This window comes from Crocodylus siamensis, chromosome 7 (genome assembly GCF_052110815.1).
Source record: "Crocodylus siamensis isolate JL-2025a chromosome 7, ASM5211081v1, whole genome shotgun sequence".
Classification (NCBI taxonomy): Eukaryota; Metazoa; Chordata; order Crocodylia; family Crocodylidae; genus Crocodylus; species Crocodylus siamensis.
Genome location: NC_143401.1, coordinates 78,929,756 through 78,954,115, shown reverse-complemented (window position 1 = coordinate 78,954,115; position 24,360 = coordinate 78,929,756). Strand labels below are relative to the sequence as shown.

Sequence of the window (24,360 nt, the reverse complement as noted above, 5' to 3'; positions counted from 1 at the left end):
TTGGACATTCAGCCTTGCTTAGGTAGAAATAACCAGACACCCCTGCCCAAGAGCTACAGCCGGTGGCTCTTGCAAGGCCCCTGCATCAACCAGCATTGTTTTTTGTCACCTCAGACACGACGTAACCCTCCGCCAGGCGAGAGGGCGCCCCTGAAACCACCCTCTGCCATTCACTAGGGTCTCTTTACTACCCACACAGCAGTATCCCTCCGCCAGGCGAGAGGGCACCTCTGGAACTGCCTTAGTGCATTCACTAGGGTCTCATTATGACCTCACACGGCAGGATACCTCCGCCTGGCAAAAGGGCGCACTTGGAATCACCTTAGTACATTCACTAGGATCTCTTTACGACCCCACATGGCAGTATCCCTCCAACCCGGGAGGGAAACCCTGGAACTGTCCCAGCGCATTCACGAGGATACCCCACACAGCAGTATCCCTCCGCCAGGTGGGAGGGCACCCCCAGAACCATCCTAGCGCATTCATTAGGGTGTCTTAACTACCCACACGGTAGTGTCCCTCTGCCAGGCCAGAGGGCACCCCCAGAACCGCCCAAGGGCATGCACTAGGGTCTCTTTACCACCCCACACGGCAGTATCCCTCTGCCTGGGGAGAGGGTACCACCCTTGCGCCCGCCATCGCCCTACCCCAGGCACAGCAGGATGCCGGGATTTCACTGCACACCCCGAGTCTGGGGAGCCTCTCGAATCTACTCCCCTCCTCCTGGAGCCAGCGCCGCAGCCCCACGACGCGCCCCTCGCCGGACCACAGCTCCAGACGCCGGAGCCGCGAGGGCGCATGCACGGGCAGGTGCCCATCCCCCTCCCGGGCGCGGCTGCAGGTGACCCGTCCCGCCGGGGGGCGCAGGGATACGCGGAGGTGTGACGCGGTCCGTGGTTGCGGTTGCTGCGAGACGGTGCGGCCGAGCCCCGCGCAGGCTCCGCGCTGCCCAGCCGCGCCCTGGGGACGGTCCCGGGGGCGCCGCCATGGAGCCGAGCCGGGGTGAGCGGGGCGCTGCGGGACAGCCGGGGCCGGGCGGGGACCCCCGACGGCTCCGCACGAGCTGGCTCCTCCCGCCGCCGCTGCAAGGCGGAGCCCGGACCGCGCCGCCAGAGCCACATTTGGGGAAAAACAAACAAAAACCAAAACCACGGGTTGGGCTAAAACAAAACAAGAGAGCGAAATTGGGGTGCTTTTTCCTTCGGCTTTTCGGCCCCCGGGCTGGGCTGCCTCCGCCCCCTCCACGTGGCAGGACGGTGCGCGCTGGGGAAGAAGGTTGAGCATCACCTGCTCTAGGGCACAACTTTTAAACCAGTTTAAAAGTTTCTTTTTAAACTTTGTCTCCAGTTTAAAAGACGTTAGAGGCTTTCCCAAGCCCCCGGGGGTGTAGTTCAGTTTAAGAGGGAAACAAAAACACATCTAACATCATGGGAATGAGTCCAAGCCACCCTCGGGGCTGGGAAATGGGAGCTGCGCTACCAGGGGCACAAGGGTGGTTTGATTAGTATGAAAAAGGAGGAGGGGCCTCAGCACCTGTGGATTGACAACGAGTCAAGCGACTCCCTCAGCCTACTTGAAATGCTGCTGTCACTGCCCCGCAGTTGGTTTTCAACTTTGAGTGGAGCAGGAATCAGAGGGGAGTGCAAGCACACCCTCTCGTCCCCCTCCGCCCCTGAATCTCATTGCTTCAGAAGTTTTAAAAAAATGCCAAATATTGAGAGACTTTTAATGCCGTTGTGACAAGAGGTATCATTGTAAGGATCTTGCCAAGGTTTCGACCCTGAAACAGCAAAGGCTCGCCAGGGGTTAGCTTTGTGTATTGCAGCAGTTCAATTAACTGTGAAACAAATAGCCCAAAGGCAGAAATCTTTGCAGAATTGGGTCCGTGGGAACTAGCTGCTCCTGCAGAACTGTCCTCTAAGGGTATAAAGGCATATAACTAAATTATGTGGATCAGCTGCACATGGGATGTATCCTACCACAGCTGATCTGCTTCACTGGATGAAACAGACATCTGGTTTCCTACTTAGGGCAGGGGCCTGAGTCTGAGGGATGGGGGCTGTGTTCCCTGTTTTCAGTGGCAGGTTGGAGATTTTCCAGGGCATGTCTCTATATGGAGAGAAAGCTGATTTCCTGCTTCCAGAGATGTACCCCAGGCAACCTCTGAGGTGCATCTCTGTAAAGCTGGGAAACCCTGGCTTTCCCTGCTTATAGAGATGTGCTCTGGGGAATATCTGAGGCATTAAGTGAGGATGGTGGCTCTTACCTAGCTCTAGGGTTTAGAAGGCACCATCCAGCCACACAGAGGGGGCTGGGGTCAACCCAACCTGGCTGATCAGGAGCAAGCGGCGGGGCTGCCAGGCTTCCTTGGCCAATTGGTGGTGGGGGGGGGAATGCAGTGAAAAGAGCAAGATTACACCAGATGTACACTGTGCAGTGAGTGCATCCTTTAATTTGGGTAGATCCCTAGATATATGCTGTAGTGTTTCTAGAACAGAGACCCAATTGGATGAGTAAAACTGGTAGGGCCAGAATCATAAGTTGCAAGATGTCATCTTTGTGCTACCATAAACATTTTTTATGGCAGTACAGAACTTGAACAAACAGACATCTTGGCCCTTGGTTGCACTACAAATACCTAAATGTTGTGATGGCAGTTACTCTAGTCATAATTTATGCTCCCTTTTCTCAGCCAATGAATATTTGCTGGAGAGTCAGGGCAGCCAATGGCTACTTGTAGTTTCTAGCTGCCCTGGGCAAGAGCTCCCAGGGCTTTCAAGGCCTGATACTACAAGAAAATGGCAGCAGGTGCTTCACCCTGACATGTGGCACAGCAGTGTATGCACTGTGGGAATCTCCAGCAGGCAGTTTCCCCTGTTGCAGATCTGCAAGCACACATCTCCAGTAGGGGTTTGCAGGCACAGGAATGCCATTTAGAGGGAGTCCCCAGGTGCCCTGGGTCAGGCCATGATAAGCGGATACAGAGATGTGGAACCCCCATATGAATTCCCCTCTCTATATTTGCAGATGTACACCACAGGAATCCCTTGCAGAGGTATTCCTCCTGGCACTGAGTGTGCAAGTTGGAGCACAGCATCCAGGGCTGTTTTCCTGCAGGGGCAGGCCCCCAAAGCCCAGGGAATGGCAGGGGCCTAATCCTGTGGGACAACAGTCCGAGAGATGTCTGTAGATGTCAGTGAAGCTTACTGTGTTCCAAGAAATGGTATGTCTCCAGTTACGGTTACTAAGAAACTGTTAGGGCTCCTATCCAGGAAATGCCTATGACCATTTTTAACTACTCCTTTGTAGTTCCATTAAGTTCCCGTAGTGATTTGTCAATATTTATGTTTAGTATTTATATTTTTTTTAGTTTGAACAGTGGAAGTTCATCAACCAGGCTTCTGGAGCTTAACTGGTTGTGGGTAAAACAGGGTAGGAGAAAGTTTGTCTTATCGCAGTTATTTTTGTTGGAAAGCTAAAAGATAAAGGACAAATTAAGTTTTCGAAGTAGCTTCAGGTGCTATATGTACACCTGAGTTACATTTCCTATCACTGTGGCTGAAGAGCCAATTTGACAAAAAGAAGCATGGCTTTTATTGTTGTTTGTTGTATTTTACTTTTATTTTTTTCAGTGTGATGATCCATCTTTAACATAACCAGGGATATTGATTTTTCTCTGATTTAAAAAATTCCCCAATTTTCAGTTAAAAAAATGTAACCCCAAATCCACATTTTCTCATGATTTAAATGAAACACCACTAATATATAGATAGCTATTAGGTATCTATCTATCTAGATATAGAGATATCTTTATATAGATATTGGATATATGTATAGTGGTGTTTCATTTTAATCAGGGAAAAATGTGGATTTGGAGTTACTTTTTTTTAACCAAAAATTGGGGCTTTTTTAAGTCAGAGAAAATCAGGATCTTTGAAGATAACTCATCCAACCACTGAAGAAGTACCGTGTATTTTTGACTTGCCAATTTATATGTTTGCCAGTGTAAAGAAACCTTTGAGGACTATTTCCAAAAAAGAGAAGTTATTAACGTTAATTTTAAAGCAGGTCTTTGTAATACTGATTCAAACAGCTGCTTTAAACTCCCTTCAGTTTAATCAGTCTACCCTGTTATCACGTGTTGGTGGGGGGCGGGGGGTGAAATGTCAAATATTTAATTGCTTAATTTTTTTCTTTATTTTGTTTGTAATCCTCTAAGGAGTAGGCAAGTAAAATATTTCCTCCTTCCAGTTAGTCCTCCTCTGTTTGCCAATTTCCCTTCTGTGTATTGACTGCAGTTGAAGCTGACATGGTTGCTTTCCTCTTATCAGAAAGTCACTGTAACTGAGCGTTGTCAAAGGATCAATGTCTCATGCTTTGAAAATAAGAGTCTCCGTTTTGCTTTGCCAGCAGGAGACTGTTATTGTGTGACAATGATCTAGTTCAGTGACTTTCAACTACACTTGGTCACTGTTGTGTTTCATTACAGTACTGTTTTAATGACTGTGGTATTCTGCTGGGACTCGGAAAATCCTACCCTATTACTGTGGCCACTGTTTGGATTGATTTCAACTAACGGTCCGAAACAAAAAAAAAAAAAAGGATTGAGGTACATTTAAAACAAACAAAAAAAAGATTTAGGTGGACTGTAGGCCTAAGTCTAAACTTACTATCAAGTACTGCCTGCAACAGCCATCTAACCCAGAAGTGGGCAAAAGATGGCCCATGGGCCAGATCCATCCTATTAATGGACCGTGTCTGGCCTGCGGGCAAGTTGTTACCAACTTGTGGGATCTAGCCCACAGGTAGCTAGTGGCTTGCTGCAGTTGCCATGTGGTGGGTAAGCAGGGCTGTTTCTGCTTTTAGCCAGCATTGATGCAGTGACATTATCTGTTGACTCAGGTGGACGCCGTGATCCCCACCCAAAACCTGCTGGCTGCATCCACAGCTGATGTTGGTGCCCACCGGGGGCTGCTTCTGCTGTGCCGGGCAGGTGATGGTGTAAGCTGCGGACATGGCTGATGGGTTCCAGGTTGGGGTGGGGATCAGGGCATGCTACAGCTCTGGGCAGTGGTGGGTTCTGAGGGAGGGAGAGAGGGAAGTAGGGGGAGAGAATGAGAAGAGAGAGAGGTGTGGCCCTCGGGAGGACACCAAAACTCAATAAGTGGCCCTTCAGGAAAAATAATTGCCCACCCCTGAAGGTGCTAAAACTCATTTGGCTTACCCCTTGATCAATTCACAAGTTCACTAGGTGCTCACAGTTGCAGTTCTGAGCAGCTAGATGTTTAGCTGTTATCTGAGATCTGTCAGGACCCAGAAACTAGGTAGAGTGGCACCCAGATCCTTAGAGAAGCTCATTCAGGTAGGCATGCCCTGAGCTCTACATTTGGCATACATTAACAGAATTGATCCCTTCAGAAAATAAAGTCTTAGCTACTTCTTCTTTAAAAAGGTGGCATTGGATCCCCATCTCCCCACCCCCATATGCAGCAGTGTGGACTTGCTCAGGTAGTGGAAGGCCTCTGCTCAGTTCCCTTCTTGATCTGAGAGGATTCAAACTAACATCACCCACTTTGCAGGGGAATACCATAGCTGTGTCACTGTGCAGAAAGGCATATGAGATTTGTGGGGCTAAAAGATGAACAAGCAAGAGGGAGCATGACTATATCTCTTGATAGTCTGCAGGTAAGGGGAAGTCCTTGGTTCTGGTCACTGTCCCTGGGTTTTGTGTATTTTACATTAAATAGCCATTGGATAAAAAATAGAAAATTGTAAAAAGAAAAGAGTGATACCAGCTCAATTCCTTGAAGAAACAGTACATACATACTTTTGGGTAAGAGATTGTGCTCTTGCTCCTTTGTGGTTGAAGGTATCTTCCTGTAGCTCTAACTTAGGTACCTAAAGTCTGGAGAGGGGATAGGAATTTAGTTTCCCTAGACCCAGAGCTGTTTCCTACTGGCAAACTCGAGTTCAGGGGTGGGCAATTATTTCAGGTGGAGGGCCGCTTACTGAATTTTGGCAAGCTATTGAGGCCGCATGTCAGGCAGCCAGCAGCAGATAAATATAATTTCCACAATTTTTTAGGGGCCCCACAGGCCAGATAGAATGGCCTAGGGACTGCAGGCTGCATTTTGCCTACCCTTACTCTAGTTATTTCCCTACTCAGTGGGCATGTCTATATGTGCAATTAGCTTACTGTGCAGAAAGTTTACTGTGCCATAAGCTTTCCTTGGGAGCGTTGTCTACACATGCACCCACCAGGAGTGTGTCTATACATATACCAGTGTAGCAAATTTGTTCCCAATGGAATAGATCCCTCCCCTGCTCTGCTCCTATATGTCAGCCAGAGGGAGCTCTAGGCTCCACCGAGTGCCAGCCCTGGGCTGGCAGGGGGCGGGGAGGTGGGGTGAGCTGTCCCACCTTAAAGGCAGCTGCTTCTCACCCTGCACTCCTGCTCCGGGCAGCTGATCGCTGCCCAACCCCTGCTCTGAGATTGGAGTGGGGGCTGGGATATTGTCCCATTTCCTGCAGCTATGTCCTAATGCGTAGTAAAGCTACCTGTATTTATAGGTGGTAGAAAACTGTGCTTTAGCCTATTTTAATGCACAGTAGCTACTGCACGTGGTTGCAAATTTACACAGTAGATTAGTCTACCGTGTGGTAAAATGTCTCATGTAGACGCACCCAGTATGTGGGTTTTCCAGATTTTTTGATGGTACTCTGAGCCCAGATGCTTAGAAGTTAGGTGTTGCAGGACCTAGAATGCAGGCATCTAAAATGTATAGAGAAATTTATGAAGAAATGTCTGTCATCTTAAGTGGGAAGTTCTAGTTAATAACAAATATGGAATGAAATCCTGGCGTCATTGAATTCAAAGGGAGTTTGGATACTGACACCAACTGAGCTTTTACCCAGAAAATGTAATCAGTGTTCCTATAGAACATCAGGAGCCAAAGAAATTACAAAAATGTAGCCTTTTTCTGTAGAATTACTGAGTAGAAAAGTAGTTTGTCAGTTGTGGGGCTGAACCCGGTTGGTTTTAGGAAACCACTGCAAGGTAAACATTCAATAACTGTAACATAGTTCACTTTTCCATTCTCATATACTTCTGTGAGGTGAGTCCCCTGTGGTTCAGTGGTAGACTTCTTGTCTACCACCCAGGAGACCTGGGTTTGATTTCCAGACACTTATACAGCTACAGCCATGGAGGCACCAAACATCTGGACTCAGTCTCATCTTTGGATTCTGTCTCCATGGCCTAAAGGGAGAATGGAAGGTCTGGGCAGCCTCCGCTCTTCTGAAAATTCCTGCCCAGGCATATGTATGGAAGATCTGGGTGGCCCTTGTGCATACACCATAATCCAGGAGGATTAACAGTTGCCACTTCTGTGAGGGAAGCACCTCAATTGCCTTATAGAAGCATAGACATTTAAAGATAAAAAATGGCTATTTGCTATTCTTGGTGGTTGGGGTTCTTCCCTTGATATAGTTCCCAATATTTTTTCCTTATGTAATTTTGAAAGATTCCAGAAATGGAACTTCTGCCACATCCACTGAGAAACTATTAAAACAGAATCCTGTGCTTAGAAGGAGGTGCTCATGCATTAGCAATTGTTTATAATGTTATCAAATGAAATCTGATCTGTTAAAGAATATTTGTTTTAAATGATTGTGTATTTTTCTTATTTAATAAAATATTAAATCAGATGACTCTTGAGAATGAAGTTAATCTGGTATCTGTGCCCTGGTTAGGTGAATACAAATAGGTTTTTTTCTTTTTATTTAAAACAAGCATAGCATAACAATAGCCAGAGAGATACTTTAATTGGTTTAAAGAATTAGGCATATATTGTACAGTGCCATGAAATAATTAGAAATAGTAATCAAATCAGGCTGATCATTACATTTCGACACATTAGGTTTTCTATTACTTTTAGGCATGACCTTAAGTACATTATTAAATTCTAGTTCTCATAAACAGTGCAAAATTTCACAGGTCAGCAGCCTCTGGCAATATATACAAGATGACAAGGTCTACCACTTACAGAATAATAAGTCAGTGTCCAAGAAATAGTTTTACAGGGAAAAGCAAAATTAAATGAGTTCAGAACCTTAAGATGTTGAATGTAGTGGCTCTCTCTCTAATATTAATATATTTCATTATATATTAACTAAAGTCACAGCACGTAGCCATTCTTGATTGCTTTACTGTTTCTAGGATGACTTTTTCCCTTAAAGTATACCTAGATGCAGTAGATTCTGCATAGAACGAGTTGTATTATTTAGGCTAGGGACAGAAGTTACACAAACTGGTTTAAGTGAGCAGAAACTGGTTTCAACCTGTAACAGAAGAGAACTTCAGTGTACATAAACCACTTTCAAAATGATCAAGACCAGTTTAAGATAAACCTGGATGGATGTAGGTCAAACCAGTTTATGGAACCTCTGTCACAGATTCCTTCCTGGTTCAACTTAACTCTCAGTCCCCCAGCATCCCAGGATGCTTTGCAGCCCTGGGCTGTGCTGTCTACTCCAATGGAGCAGGGACTGCCCCACCCCTCTGCTCCACAGCCTGCTTCTTGCCTGCATCTGTCAACCCATGGGGGGTGCTGGGGAACAGCCCCCCAGACCCCTGTAGCTTGGGTTTACATGGAGGGGTAGCCCCTGTGGTGGAGGCCTTTTGCCCCTCTGCAGCCCTCTCCTTGCCAGGGGCAACCTAGTCACCTGGGGAAATTTCCCACCTCCCCATCCCCTGCACAGCTGCTTGCCTTAGCTGCTACCACAGGAAGGAGGGGGAAGAAGTTTCCAAGGTCCTAGGGGTGCAAGCACCAGGGAGCCCTGCTTCAGAGGGCTCCCCCCCACCCCAGCCCAGGGTCCCCCAGTCCAGGCAGTCCCAGGGATCTGAGGGGAAGTCCTGTTTCCCCCCAAACCCCACAGCTGCTTGCTTCAGCTGCCGTGAGTCTCGGGGGTAGCCCAGTGCAGCCTCGGGGAGTGGAGGAATATTCTGGTTCTCCGCAGAGAATTTTGCTTCTCCACAGTGAATTTCCCTCCACTCCCTGAGGCTGCCCCAGGCTGTCCCTGAGACTTGTGGTGGCTGAGGCAAGCAGCTGTGGGGTTTGAGAAGGGAAGAATTCCCTTCAGCTCCCTGGGGCTGCCCCAGGTTGCGGGGCCCTGAGCTGGGGTGGGGGGAAGCCCCCAAGGCAGGGGCTCCCCGGTGCCCCCATGCTAGGCTGCATGGGCAGGTACCCAGCCCAGAGGACTCCTCCTCCCTCCCTCCTGTAGCAGTGGCTGACGCAATCAGCAGCTGAGTTCCCCTTGACTCCCCAGGGAACCAATCAGAATTTCCTTTGGCTCCCCAGGGCTGTCTAGGCTATGGAACCCAGGCTGGGAGAAACCCCCTGAGGGGGAGGCTCCCCCAAGGTGGGCCAGCACCTGGATGGGGGCTCCTTAAACCCCTGTGGGGGGACAGCAGGGGGCTAGGAGCATGTATTGGGGAGCCTGTTGGGGATGGCCCACTTGGCTGGGCTCACAATGGCCAGCAGGCTGGGAGACGTGCTCTAGCGCCTCCCGCCTACTGGCCTGGGTCAGTGCAGGCCTCCCCCTGCCTTTTCCAATTGAAAACTGAATTGTCAGTTCATTTGGTTATTGGTCCAATCTACGCAGTGTAGAGAAAGCTGCCTAGATTCTGCCTTGAGTTTTTTGAGCGTCTGTACTTAGTCATGGTGTCTAGAAGAAACTATGGCCTTGCTCTTTCAGGACAGATGCACCTTCTCATCTTTGAAGCCTGAATAAGTTCTCATTGTCTTATTATTGAAATCAGATCCCATTGTGTTATTATTAAAGCTGTAATACATACTTGTACAGATAAGTATTTACAGCTCCAGGGGCATAATACTGAACTAAATGACTTGCAGGTACATTTCAAACCTCTGTCTATACTTCAGCAGAATTCTCATTGAAGTCCAAAAGGATTTGGCCTATGCTTTGAGTTAGCTCATTAGAGCTGAGCTCTATCTCTTTATCTATCTATCCATCCATCCATCTCAGAATTCAGTTGCGCATATTAGCATCATGGAGCAAGATCTTATAAATAGTAGTTGAGCAGTGCTATTGTGTAAGTAAGATGTTTTTGGTTCATCCTTGACTGGAAAGTTAGATTGGGCAAATAATTTTCCATTCGTATCAGCCTTTTCTGAACAAGTTTGGCAAGGAGCGAAAGTTGCTTTTAGCATTGTGCCTACTTGAAAATAGCACGAATCAAGTCAAATCAGAACTTTCAGAAGATTTCCTCCGACTCTGAAGCATGCATGTCATTGGATGAATATAGTATGCGGCATATGGCCACGAGCCAACCTTCCTCTTGGACTTATTGACAAGGGCATTGATAGAAGAAGGGAGGGGAATTCCTTCTGAGGACATTGTATGTCTGCTTAATTGATTCTTACGGCGATGAGACTCTCAAAATAACTGGATAGAGGAAAGAATACTTACATAATAACTAATAGTGAGAAACGATAGATGAAAGGACACCACTACACTGAATGATGATGATGACGTTCTGAACTAATGAGAAGTGACATTACAGATCTTAGCTGAAGGTTTCTGTAATATTTAATAGCCCTGCTGGAGTGACCAGTGTCCATGCTCCGAAAGGAAGAGGTTGCGCCCCTGGCACAGAGTGGTGTGGAATGTACTGGATGTGATAAGGGTGGAGTGTGGGGGAGGTGGAACCTCATGAAGATAGCCCACCTCCCTCCCCCAGTAGACCTGAGTCTATTCTCCCCATTGAGACCAGCTTCCTAACCTGCATAAGTTCAAAGTCATGGAGGGCGAATGTAAAAGCAGAACTAAACTCCAGGGGTAAAGAACTAGGCATCGACAGGCAGCCGGATAAGAGAATAGCAGTGTTCCCTACATCTTGATATCACCCACTAGGAGGACACCAGGTTGAAGAAGACCCAGACCTTATAACACCTATTCTCGACAAGAGACACCATCACTTTTAAATTATAAGGGCAGTAGCATGGACATGTCCTGTCTTAATTCATTTAAAGTTTGACATTGCTGAATCATGATATATCTGTTTTCCTGCTGGCAGACATGCACATCACTGTCAGTCTTTAGACACATCAAATACCAGGTACAAACCTTTCTTCAGTAGGAATGGCACCATGAGACATGTTACCTAATGGACCTGTGCCTCTTGTTCTTGTATGATGGTAGTGACCTAACAGAAAATGAGACTACCGAAGTGTTGTATGAGGTCTGCTTGTGCTGGGAACATATCCAGTCTGTTAATTTCTGGTTCTGGGCTTTGGGGAAACAAGTTTCCTCTTCTGGGACAGGTCTGCAGTGCCAGATGTGGGATAACCAGCAGTGGTGGGAGAGCTTCAAGATAAGAGTGACTACTTACCTGGAAATTTATGCAAGGTAAGCTCCAGAATTGCAGAGACTACCAGAACGAGGCTCCTTTTGCCTGCCGAGAAGTGAGATGTCGTTATGATTTGTAAGTTAGTAATCTCTGACTGCTACCATTGTGCACCAGTTTGCTATAGGTAAATGTAGTGTTGGCTCTGTCATGCGGGAGGTGCGTGCTACCTTTATAATATAATTAACCATATATCTTGCGGCTTGTAAGTCTTTGACTGTTTTGATGACCTGGGGTTCCTCTACTTTACTGGAGTGATGGATGGAATTTGCATTCCCATTCTTTGCCACTCCCACCCGGCCTCAGAGTTCATGAAGAGGAGGGATGTGGTAGTCTTTCCTTCTTTCCCAAGTAATGTTATAGTGGCCTGGTCAACCACTTTGAGAGATTCACTCAAATGCCGGACGATCCAGAAAAATGTGGCATACTAGAATTTTTTACAGCTCCACCCTGTTTTCCCTAATGGTGAAAAAAGGAGTTTTGTCAGAACTATTTTTAGGACAGAGATCAATGATCTAACTCCCCCTGCTAATACTCAGCAATCCTCCCTACCCACTGCTGCTGTGGCTAATGAAACTGTATTGATTACAGAAATGAACAGTTAAACTATTGACTGTGTAGTTGCCCACCACCTGTGCAATGGTGAGGGCCTGTGTGAGGGTTGGCAGGGAGAGGTGCAAAGACTGGTAAACTGTTTTTGAGCTTTTGAAAGAGTTATTAAGGACTCCTTGTTAGAATAGTATTGACCACATACATTGAGGAAAGTGTTTGAATAGGGTTGTATGCTCTGAGGTTCTGTGATGCCACATTCACAATACTGCTGTGAATTTACATCAAAGAAAACTATTTGCATTATTCTGTTCTGGGGGATAGGTGTTTTTCTGATTTGTATTCCTGAAGCTTCTGGTGTGCTTGGGAAAGAGACAGACTCCACAGGCTCTCTGTTTGAATGTTTGTTTCTAGCTCCCTTTGTAGACATGATTTGCATTTATTGATCTTTCCTTGCCTCATGAAATTTGTGACTGTTTTGTAGCTGGGCACTCATTGTCAGCAGGGAAGATTCATTTTGTCTGCCCACTTTGCATGCAGTGGGCTGTTGCATGGAAAGTCCATTCTTTAGTTGACTTTTTTCACTTGCCAGATGAAATGACTAATAAAGGATTTTAACTACAAATAGTTTATTTGAGAACAAATGCATAACGGAACAGCAAATGTGGGCGGGCCTCAACACTTGAAGTTAAACAAGTGCAAAACAACAAGAGTCAGATGCAATAGAGAAGGGAAGAAGTGACTATTTCCAATGTGGGTCCAAGGTCTCTGGGAGCTGGAGTGGTCAGTAATGGTGCTGACAGGCGTGGAAAAAAATGTGGATTACTGAAAGAAGCAGGGTGTTAGTTCAGCCCAGCTCTGCAGCATCTGTATGGATCAGGCACTTCAGCAAGACTTTTTGGCACTTTTATCTAATAGCTGATTCAGTCAGTGCCAAAAAGTGCCTAAGTGCCCAGTCTATGCAGATGTTGGGTGAGCCAAGTCCAACTAATGCAGTGGCTCTTTTCGGCAGGCACTGGGTTTGGTGCAGGGCATGTGGAGTTTAAAGTAAAGTGCTGGGGGTTTTTGTGTGTGTGTGTCTGTAAGCAGTCTAAAAGTCTAAACAGCTTGGTTCCCAGTCATATAATAATTGTGACTAGGGGGTCCTGCTTATGTGCTGCTGTTTCCAGATCAAGGTGCTCTCCAGTGGTTTCAGTTGGCTGGTCACTGAATTTCTCCTGGGATCAAAGTGGGGTTGGCACTAAAAGCGTGGAAGGATGCTGAGTGTTGGGCCCTGTCCATGGTTCAGCTTAGTATACTGCCTCTCCCAGTCAAACTAGATGTAACTTTCTATCACAGGGGTGGGTAATTATTTCAGCTGGAGGGCCGCTTAATGAATTTTGGTGAGCTCTTGAGGAACTCAAGGGTAGCTCTCCCCCTTAACAAGTAACCTGCCCCCTAGTTGCCATCTTGGGACCAGAAGTCCCATGCTTAACCCCAGACCTTTGTCACTGGAAGTCCTTCCCCTTTCCCCTCTAAAGTCCTTTTGGGAGGGGGGTTGCCATCTTGGAACCAGAAAAAAACCAAAACATATACTCAAATATCTACTATAACATATTTTAATTTTATTTCAAAAATATTTTGTCCTGATTTATGTGTGTTTGCGTAGTTATATAGAAGTGATTGCATACTAGCTCAAAGATAATGTCTTACTCTTGTATATTGTGTGTGGGGGGTGGGTGTATGTTTGGGATTTGTGAAGGGGTGTGTGGGTATGTGTGTGAGTGAGTGTGGGGGCTTATGAAGGGGTGTGAGGCTTGTGATGGTGCACAACTCCTGGTGGCTCCCAGTCCACGTGCCATTGGGCTGGGTGGGCTCCCTGCTACAAAGTGCAGCTCCCGGCTCTCCTTTTGGGAGCCATGCACCATCGTGTTGGCTGGGCTGGCTCCATGCCAGCACATGGGGCTCCTGGCACTGCAGCTAGGAGCGTGTGTGGCTGAGCTGGGCCAGGCTGGCTCTGTGCCTCCACATACAGCTCCGTACTGGAGTGCTGGAAACTCCTTGTGGAGGCGCAGAGCCGGTCCGGCCCAATGGCGTGTGGCTCCTGCCTGTAGTGCTGGGACCCCACGTGCTGACACTGAGCCACTCTGGTCTGGTCCAAAAGCACACACCAGTGGGCTGAGCTGGTTCCACGCTGCCACGTGCAGTTCCTGGGATTCAGGGTGTTTTGCTATGATAGACTGGTGCATCAAGCTGCTGTATGACACTGCATTTTGAATTTAGTGCAGGGAGAGGTTGGGAGAAAAGCAGTGTTGGTGGTTCTAGGTGATAGTGAGAGTGCTGAATGTGTATCTTAAGTCACTGAGGCTTTGGGGAACCCATATCCTGGCCATTTGGCAGTGGTCTGTGTATGCAAGTATTGGCTGTTCTTGCAAGTTGGAGGGAAGGGAGGGGTGGCATATGGATGGCACATTGGCTTGCATCTATTCATGATAGCAGACTCTAGGCACAGCAGCATAACTTCCAGATGGTCATGCACTGGCATATGCAGACAGCTAATCCAGGAAGTAAGCACTTCTGTACTTCTCATCTGCATCTCTGGTGCTGACCAGCATTGTGCTAAATTGTAGGCTGGGGGAGAGAAGGAGGTGGTGATTCAGGGAAAGTATTGGGCTCAGGTGACTTTTGGCTCTTTGCCTGTGAATATATCCCGGCCCTTTGGCCATGCAGTCCTCTGGTGCTGATCACAGTCTTTTCAAAGTTTGCCTTGAAAATCAGCCACAAAATGCACTTTGATCCTGACATCCCCTAAAATGGGCCAGCTCTTCATAATAAGGAACTGGGGTGCAGCTCTGCTGTTAGTGACAGAGCTTCCTGAGTTCATATCCCGTAACTACGTGTAGCCACAGTTAAGGTTCTTGGCCTCTGAGTAGGTGTTGCAAGACATTACACTGCTGCTTTCTGGAATGCTCTGGTTTCATAGATGTCCATGTTTCTGTGATTTTGCTGGACCTTTAGCTATCCTCAGAATGTAAGAAGATGCAGGACCTGCAGATCATACAGAGGAAGGTGGTGTGCTGTGAGGATTTGCTCTTCAGAGCACTTGAGTATCTGTCTGTGTTTTGAAATTTAAAGTGAGAGATAACATTTGGTCACTGATCTCAGAATAGTAGAGGCCAGAAAGAGAAGCAGAGTGTCTTGGGCTATGAGTATACAAAGCAGTGTGGGAATGTAATTGATAAGACAGTAGGCTAAATCAGAGAGAAGCTCTGTCCAAGCAGAAGCTAAGCTGTGACATTTGAAAGTGTTAGAAAATAGCTCCTTATTTGTTTAGGAGCAAATTTGCCACTTGGTAGGGAGGGAGAGAGGTGCTACGTTACTTTTAAGTTATGTATTTGCAGGTTTTTTTTAATCCGGTTCCTTCTGATTTCATACAGGTAGTTAATAGTTTATGGTTAATAGTACACTGGTGGTTCTCAACCTTTTTAGATTTGAGGCACCTTGAATAGACACAAGGCACCCCTCTAAAAATGCCAACTCTCAGTTTTCCCTTATTTTTTGACTACAGAAAAAATAAATAGAGTAATTCTTTTGTTGCACAGAGCTCAGAAAGACTGTACAAGAGAATATTTTTAATTCTATGGATTCCTATTTGAAATCTCTGCATTTATCTTGTGAATTATGTTTGAACACCTAACAGTGTCTAACATTGTATACTCTAACCCTGAGTATACAAGCAGTCAACTTTACTGGGATTGCCAGAATATAAGCAGGCAATTACCAAAAGTTAAGCATGTTAATGTGACTCCTCACCGCATCACAGTCTGTCTAGAGCTGTTACTCGGAGGCACTTCCTTAAGTCGGCCATGCTGGGTGAGCTTCCTGGGTTGCTGTTCCAAGTCTGAAAGCTTGGTCTTCCTTTAGAAATCCATGCAGGTGTCTTCCCCAGAAATCCATGCAGGCAATTCAGACAGCAAACAGCGAACAGTGATTTCACTTGTTTAGACTCTTTAACCCTTTAGTTATGTCACCATTACTAAGGCTAGCCAAACTTGTTAAATAATACTTTGGAAACTTCATAATAGCACAGCCTGAAATATTTTCCTGTTATTGTCCTGATCCCACACTAATTAGCTCCAGTGATCACCATGTTATCTTCTTAATTTATGGTTCTATTGTTCTGGATGTTCTCTGGCATTCATTTTATGGTTAACTTTAGGCCACGGTCATGACCAATTCTTAACTGAGTCATCTCGAAGAGGCTTCTGGGAGTTTGGTCAACTTGACATGACCAAATGTGATTTTTTTGCAGCACTCAGGATACCAGACCACCCTGGTTTTGAATCACTCTTCTACAGTGCAGTTGAGCACAGCAACAGTATTATAAGAAGCGGGATAGTCCCTCAGGTCGCCAAGTTCTTACCAGTCGAAACCAACATCTATCTGCTACAATGGTTCTTAATGTTTTTTGACTCCGGGAAAACCTCAGAAAATGCTGGCTATTAGCTTTCTGTCTCTTTTTAACTATGGAAAAAATTGAGCAATTCTTCTTTTGTAAGGATCCAGAAAGCTCACAATGGGTAAAATGTTTTTTATGTTATGGAAATTTAAATCTCAATTTGAAATCTCTGGGTGTATCTCTTGTATCATTCATAGGTGTTTATACATCTAACAGTCCTAATGTGTGGCACCCTGATGTACCCTTAAAAGGATCTCATGTGCAGCACCCCAGTGTGCTGTGGCACCCTGCTTGAGAAACACTGGTTTAGGATAAAGTGCTGGAAACATTTTTATTTACTGGGATCCCATCTCTTTCACTGGTTTGGTGAATTGCAAGGTATTTTCAGCCCTAGTGAAATCACACAGGGAGCGACAGGGCAGTCATCTTTATTTTACAGAACAGAAATACTTAAACACATGCTTTTCAACCATTGCAGGAGGAAGCAACAGGAGGTTAACACTACCTGCTAGCACTACCTACTGCCTGGAATGTATAGCATAACACTACAAAGCAAGTGCATGTACCTTACATACATAGCAAAAACAAAATTATAAGAATTTTGGACTCTAGTAATTTTAACACCCCCTAATTTGGCTGTTTATGCTTTTCTTGTAGAAAGACTTGATCAACTACAACAAATCCCTCATAGTTAGAACAGCTGCCTAAGTCCATGAACTGTTCTTAAATGATGACTTTTCTTGACTTTCCAGTTTTACCGCTTTTGTTCTTAACATCCACACCAACTATGAAAGTAATTGAAAAGAAGTATCATTTTTCATTGTCTTGAATTTTTATTAGGTGTTTGTGTGTGTGTTCAATATACCCACAGATAAATTTACCAGACTAAAAATCTAAAACATCTCTGCTTCTCTTTTTCATGTGGTAGATGATGCAGCTCACTGGCTATGACACATACTTGCTAAGGCTGAAAGGTCAGAAATCTGCTGATTTGATGTAAATGAGCTAATGTCCTGATCTGCATACTTCAATATTAATTATTTGATAAATTACAGCAAATGCAACATTATGATAAGGCTACAACTTGGCTTGAGCTTTACTAACATATAAATTGTGTGTTATTGCCTGACTGAAATTTCTTCCTTGGTGTGTAGGTAATAATGCCGGCTGCTTAAGGCTCTGTATCTGGTGGGTCTTTTAACTAGTGTGTGTGGATGGCTATAGTTGAATTAATACCCTCTGCTGCTTTTGACTATTTGACCTATGATGGGAAGAGAAGCTGTCTGCCTCATGCCATCAGCTGGAATATGTTTTATCTAAGCTGCTAACCTTTAGCTGGAAACTTGCTCTAATCCCTAAAGGTGGAAACAGATGTCACCTTTGTGTTACCATTAAAACTTCTATGGTGACACAAAATGAAAACAAACAGATGTCCATACATTCCATCTTGCCACAAATACTCATATTTGTGGCTGGAACAGAAGTGGTAATAAACTGTGCCACTTTATTGTGGCCCACATCTGTTTGTTTATGGTAGAAGAGCACAGGCATTGCAAAGCTGCCTGTGCTCTTCAGCTGCTCTGGGGTAGGGACTCCACCAACTTGAGAGGCCTGGTCTTGTACACTCGAGGAATTATGGGGCAGGATCAGGCTTCTCAGGCATTAGGAGCATCTGCCTCACTTTCTGCACTTACCCAGATGAGTCCTTCCAGGATGTCTGGGTAAGTGGGGAAACTTGGGGCTTTGGCGTGCATGTCTGCAAGCAGGGGTTTGCTGTTTGCAGAGACAGGACCTGTTCAGCAGTGATATGTGTAGAAGAATCCCTCTGCAGGTGATTTCCCTGCTTACCCCTGCAAGTGCAGAGAAGGGAACTCCCAGTGGGGAGGTTTCGTCTCTGCCTTTGCAGCCCATTCCCTGTGTTGCTGTCAGAAACACACACTGACCCAGTGCACATTCCTGGCAGCAGCATAGGCTGTAAATGCCCATGGGATTTCCCCTCTCCACAGTTTCAGCTGATGGGGAGAAATCCCTTGTAAAGGGATTTCCCTGTGTGCACCTGTAAGTGGGAAGCAGGCGTACTTGCAGGTGCATATAGGAACATCCCTTTGCAGGAGATTTCCTCCCTCCTTACCTGCAGATGTGCATGGGCTCACTTTATCTGCTCTGAGATAAAAAGTTTGTATTATTGACCTCCACCTGGTGAGTACATCTTGCGCCACTGGTTAAAATATCTTATGACTTAAAACAAAAAGGGTAATGATAAGTAGACCGAAGTGCCAGCATACTTATACACACAAGGGTCTTTGGTTAAATGTGATATCTTTTATTAGATTATCTAAGTTGTTGGAAAAATTGTTCTTTGCTCAAATGCAAAATTTGATATCTTCCATGTTTCAGGGTTGTTGGTAGCATGCATACCTGGAGGGCAACAGCATGTATTAAGTGTTTTCATCCTTGAATATATTTCTCATTATCCATCATCTTTTATTAACCTGAGGACAGTGGTTTTCTATCGTAAAAATATCTTTTTTGTATATATTAGTATATACTTAAAATTAAACCCTTTGTGTTAATATCTATTTTTATCACACTTTTCCTGTGACTTATTCTTTTAGGGCCAAATTCTGTCATGCCTTAAGGCACTGTGGCTCATCCTTTTTGGCAGGACTGCCACAAATGAGCTCCACATCCTCCCCTAGTGCCACTGATCTTTCTCCTGCCTGATTAGCTGTGTTTCCTGTGTCCTGTCCTGTCTGCTGCTCTGCTGCCAGTGCCGATCTTATTCTGTCATGTGCCACACAGACTGCTGGTGCCTCTTGTGGAATGCGTGTAATGTATCCCTTCCTCAAGTCATGAGTATCTGGGTCCTGTGAGTAGGTCAGTTTTTAGTAGGAGTGGCAGAGCTTCTCTAAATAAGTATATCAGAATCTGGCCCTTAATCTGTAAATGTTTCCTCTGTATTTTTCCTTTTTTGATCCATAAGTTAGAATTTTTTTAAAGAAGGAATAAATAAGGAGGAATACTCTGCACTGGTCCGGACCTGCAGAGAGCGAACCAGGAAAGCAGCTTAGGCCGGAGCCTGCCTAGCAGTTCCCTTCTGGCTGCCGCAGGAGCTCTGCGGCTGAGCTGAGTGGCCCGAGTTAGTAGTCACAGCCTTACCACGCTAACCGGCCGCGATGAGGTGGGGGACAAGAACGCCCTAAAGGGAGGTAGGCTTGAGAGCCTTGGTGGGGGCTTGTGTTTATGTTTGCAGCACGGAGACTCTGTGTGGTTTATGTTACAGCCGGGTGGCTTGAGCTTATGTTACAGTTTGCACGGGAGGACCGGGTGAGGCTGTAGGGGAGTGAGGAGGCCTCACAGGGGCTCCCCAGCTGTTTGGGGGTTCCCAGTGCCCAGTAGGGGCACAGTGCCAGCGGAGCACTATTGTCGTGCCGGAGAGGCACCATATTGCGCCAGGGAGGCACGGTGTGCGGGGTTGCAGACCCCAGCCCATAAGGGCGGTGGTTTGCCCAGTGGGGGCAGCCAGACCCAGAGAAGAGTAAAGGGGACAGGCACGGCGGCAGTTGCTTGTTCCCCTAGCGTGCGGAGCGCGGTAGCGGCCCCTGAGAGGGCAAGGCCCCAGAGCGGGGCAGAGAGAGAGCGCGGTAGTGGCCCCAGAGAGGGTGGCAGTATCAGGTCCCAGAGCGGGGCAGAGAGAGAGCACGAGGAGCGCGGTATCAGCCCCAGAGGGGGTAAGGCCCAGTACAGGGCCGCGGCTTCAAGCCAGGCCCAAAGGGTGCTGGTAATAGGGCGGCGGTAGCGAGCCAGGCCCAAGGGCGCCAGTATTAGGGCGGCGGTAGCGAGCCAGGCCCAAGGGCGCCGGTATTAGAGCGGCGGTAGCGAGCCAGGCCCAAGGGCGCCGGTATTAGGGCGGCGGTAGCGAGCCGGACCCAGGGGGTGCCAGCGATAGCCGGACGCCGGCGAGACAGGCCCAGGCCGCAGGGAGCGGGCTGGAAGATAGGAGCCTGGCCCAAAGGGGCGCCAGGCGGGCGAGGAGCCCAGGGTGCCCGAGAGAGAGAGAGGGCACCAGAGGGGCGAGGGACCGTACAACGTCCCCCGGAACAGCTGCGAGGTTTGGGGCGTGCTGAAGGGGAGGTTTGGAGGCATGCATAGCCCTTAAGGCGGGGGGCATAGAGATACCCCATTTCAGAGTAGGGGCAGGAACATCGGTACCGTCAACTAGGGGAACAGAGGCAGCCTCCCATACAACTTATTTGTCATCAAAGTCGCAGCGGGCGAGATTCTGAGGGTGCTGAGTCCACCCTAATGTGACGGTAGGGGGCGCTAGGGAGTTCATGGCCGCTCCTAGGCCCCACTCCCTCACACCTGTACTATTTAACATCTTCATTAATGATGTGGACATTGGTATCAGAAGTGGACTGGCCAAGTTCGCTGATGACACCAAACTCTGGGGTAAAGCGTCCACACCTGAGGACAGGAGGGTGATCCAGGCTGACCTTGACAGGCTCAGGAGATGAGCGGATGAGAACCTGATGGTGTTTAACACTGAAAAATGCAAGATTCTCCACCTTGGGAAGAAAAACCTCCAGCATGCTTAGCAGTGCTATGCTGGCTAGCACTACGGATGAAAGGGACGTGGGGGTCATGATTGACGCAAGATGAACATGAGCCTTCAATGTGATGCTGCTGCTAGTAAAGGAAGCTAAATGCTTGCTTGGATCCACAGATGCGTCTCGCGCAAATCCCAGGACATCATTCTCCCATTGTATTAGGCCTTGGTGAGGCCGCAGCTGGAGTACTGCGTCCAGTTTTGGGCTCCACCATTCAAAAACGATGTGGAGAAGTTTGAGAGGGTGCAGAGGAGAACCACGTGCAGGATCAGAGGTCAGGAAATGAAGACAGGCTGAGAGCCATGGGACTCTTCAGCCTAGAAAAGCACAGGCTCAGGGGTGATCTGGTGGCCACCTATAAGTTTATTAGGGGTGCTTACCAGGATCCAGGGGAGAGTCTGTTCACCAGAGCATCCCAAGGAATGACAAGATTGAACGGTCACAAAATCCTCCATGACCGTTTCAGGCTGGACATAAGGTAGAACTTCTTTACTGTCCGAGTCCCCCAGGTTTGGAATATTTTGCCACTGGAGGTGGTTCAAGCACCTACTCTGAACACCTTCAAGAGACATTTGGATGTTTGTCTTGCTGGAATCCTATGATCCCTGCTGACTTCCTGCCCCTGGGACAGGGGGCTGGACTTGATTATCTTCCAAGGTCCCTTCCAACCCTAATGTTTATGAAATCTATAATATTCCATAGCAGAGAAATCCTTATAGTTTAAGTAATACTATTTGAGTGCTTGTCTTAAAATATTATGCAGAAAGGAGCCTTGTTCTGTTTTATTTTAGGTTATTCATGAGTATCATATTGTCTCTAGAGAGGTTAAAGTAAACTGCAAAATTGACTGTAGCAAGAGATTATAAGGGTGAGTAACTCAGGACTCCAGTTGATAGTTTAAAAAAAAATCTTTAAGGAAAATGCTGATCTGATATTTCCTAGCACTACTCTCACTGGAAAATATAGTGTCTCATGGATATGTATCTCTATATTTTTCCTTCCTTTCATAATTTGAGGTGAGGAAATGGAGTAAAATCAGTAATTCTAAGTAAAGCAACTTTCAGCAAAAGAGTTTTATGACATTCTTATATGGAATAGGTATATGTATTTCTTTAACTCTACTGTGATAAAGTTTCTGATTGGGAATTAAAATAAGCCCTAGTTCAGGTTTCTATGGTGGTGATAGCCCATACACAACACACAAACCATAAATTAAACCACACGCTGGGTGCATCTACATGTGTACTTTAATGTGTAGTACTTTATTTTATTGCACATTAAAGCATCATGTAAAACATGCTATTATGCTAATGTGCAGTAAAATAGGTTACTGTGCATTAAGTGTCACGTAAAAAGTGTGCGTTTGTGCTACTGTGTGTTAGGGCAGCCTAATATGCATTACTTAGTATGTCGGGGCACTTTTACATATGCTCTGGGGGTAGGAGGATTGTGTTTTATTTAGAGAGGCTCTGAGAGCCTCTGAAGGACAGGCCACACGAGGAGAGGCTGAAGGACATGGGACTGTTCAGCTTGGAGAAGAGAAGACTTAGGGGGGACTTAGTGGCAGCTTATAAGTAAATAAGAAGCAGACATCAGGGGCTGGGAGAGCATCTGTTAACCAAGGCACCCCAGGGGAAGACGAGGAATACTGGACATAAACTGCCAGACGACTGCTTCAGATTGGACATAAGGAAAAACTTCTCCATGGTTCGTGTGTCCAGAGTCTGGAACAAACTCCTCCCAGAGGTGGCATAGTCACCTACCCTGGAGATCTTCAAAAGATGACTGAACACACACCTTGCTGCAGTCATCTGACTCCAGCAGTCTTTTCTTTCCTGCCTAAGAGCAGGGGGGCTGGACTGGATGATCTCATGAGCTCCCTTCCAGTTCCTAACTTTTATGAATCTATGAAACTAAAGCTCGTTTGATGAGCTTTAGTTCAAGCACCCCTGCTGCCATTTTGAAGCGCAGGGATGCTGATATGTGAGATGTGGGAGGCTGCTGGAGCATGGTAATTACCACACTCCAGCAGACTCGCTTAATTGAGTTTGCTGTAGTGTGCTGTAATTACAGCATTTCAGAACAGCTTCTGTGCTTGTTGGCAGGCACCCTTAAATTGGAGGTACTAAATGTAATGTGCATTAGGAAAAGTATATTAATGCACGTGTAGAGGCTGCCCAATTCTAGTTTGCCTTTCCTGTGTATTTTGAACAAAGCAACTATAGTAAAAGCTCTGTTATCTGGCATCCCCCAGATAAAATATGTCGGTTAATTGAGCAGCCCTGGCTGCCACTTCTCCTGCCACGTCCCACTGCCCCTTCCACCCCTCCCACTGTATCGCTGCCCCTCTCGCTGCATTGCTGCCCCTCCCGTAGTCCCTGCAGGCCCCGTGGGACAGGAAGGTGGGTCCCGCACAGCCCCACACAGCCTGTTATGCCCCCGTGCCATGGGGGCTCAGCAGCACAGGTTGCTTTGCCCTGGGCCGTGGGGGCTCGGAGAAACTGGAAGCGCCACGGTTGGCACTTCTGTTTTCACTTTTCCTTACAAGCCGGCATGCCAGTTAACAGAGCATGCTGGCTTGTAAGGTGCCAGTTGCCAGAGAATTTACTGTAATAATATCTACCGCTTGTTTCCACTGACATTTTGCTTTTGATAGAATAGACAGAAGGTCCATGTGGCACACACTAGAAATATTTGGTTCCCTTATAAAACTATCTATATCTTCCAAAGTCCTTATCAAGATACCAAATGTTCTGGAATCTCCGAGTAGGAATAACTGACTATTTTGATGTTTTCACTGGAGTCAGACAAAGGTGTGTCCTTCCCCCTTGTTTGGTGTCACCATTGATTGCTACAAAACAGACCTCTGGTATAGAAACCAGAATGCTATGGGTAGACTTTGCTGCTGCTGTCTGTCTTCTGAGTATACTGACAAAGTGCAACAGAAGACTAATAGCCTAGTTACATCTGCTAAACAACTGGGTCTTAGAATCAGGAGGTCTAAAATATTAAGGTTATTAAAGTAAATATCTTTACGCTGTTGAAAGAGAGAGCAGTTTCCTCCATGGCGCTTGGTTTCCATTGAGAATGTTGGCATTATTGGGTGTAATACATCAGGTCCAACTTACTAGCTGACTGAAATTGTAATCACTTCGGTCTTCCTAAGCAAGCAAGGTTGTCCTACTGGATTTGTTGGTATATTAACAATTATATCAGCTGAGACTAAAGTGAACTGCCTGTTGCTGAACACTTGAAAAACTGACCATTTAAGCACTTAAGGGGAAACTGTTGGATGCTGAGCTCTTTTGAACTGATCTGGCTCTGTACATCTTAAT

At 46.5% G+C, this 24,360-nt stretch overlaps 1 protein-coding gene across 1 annotated transcript in view; it reads left to right on the top strand.

Annotated features, from left to right (window-relative positions):
• Nucleotides 1-878: 878 nt before the first annotated feature.
• Nucleotides 879-24,360, top strand: part of FANK1 (fibronectin type III and ankyrin repeat domains 1) — a 64,381-nt gene continuing 40,899 nt past the window's right edge. The window contains exon 1 of the mRNA XM_090056736.1: nucleotides 879-1,002. Coding sequence (XP_089912862.1) covers nucleotides 987-1,002 — 16 coding nt within the window. The 5' untranslated portion in view covers nucleotides 879-986. The remainder of the gene's footprint in view (nucleotides 1,003-24,360) is intronic.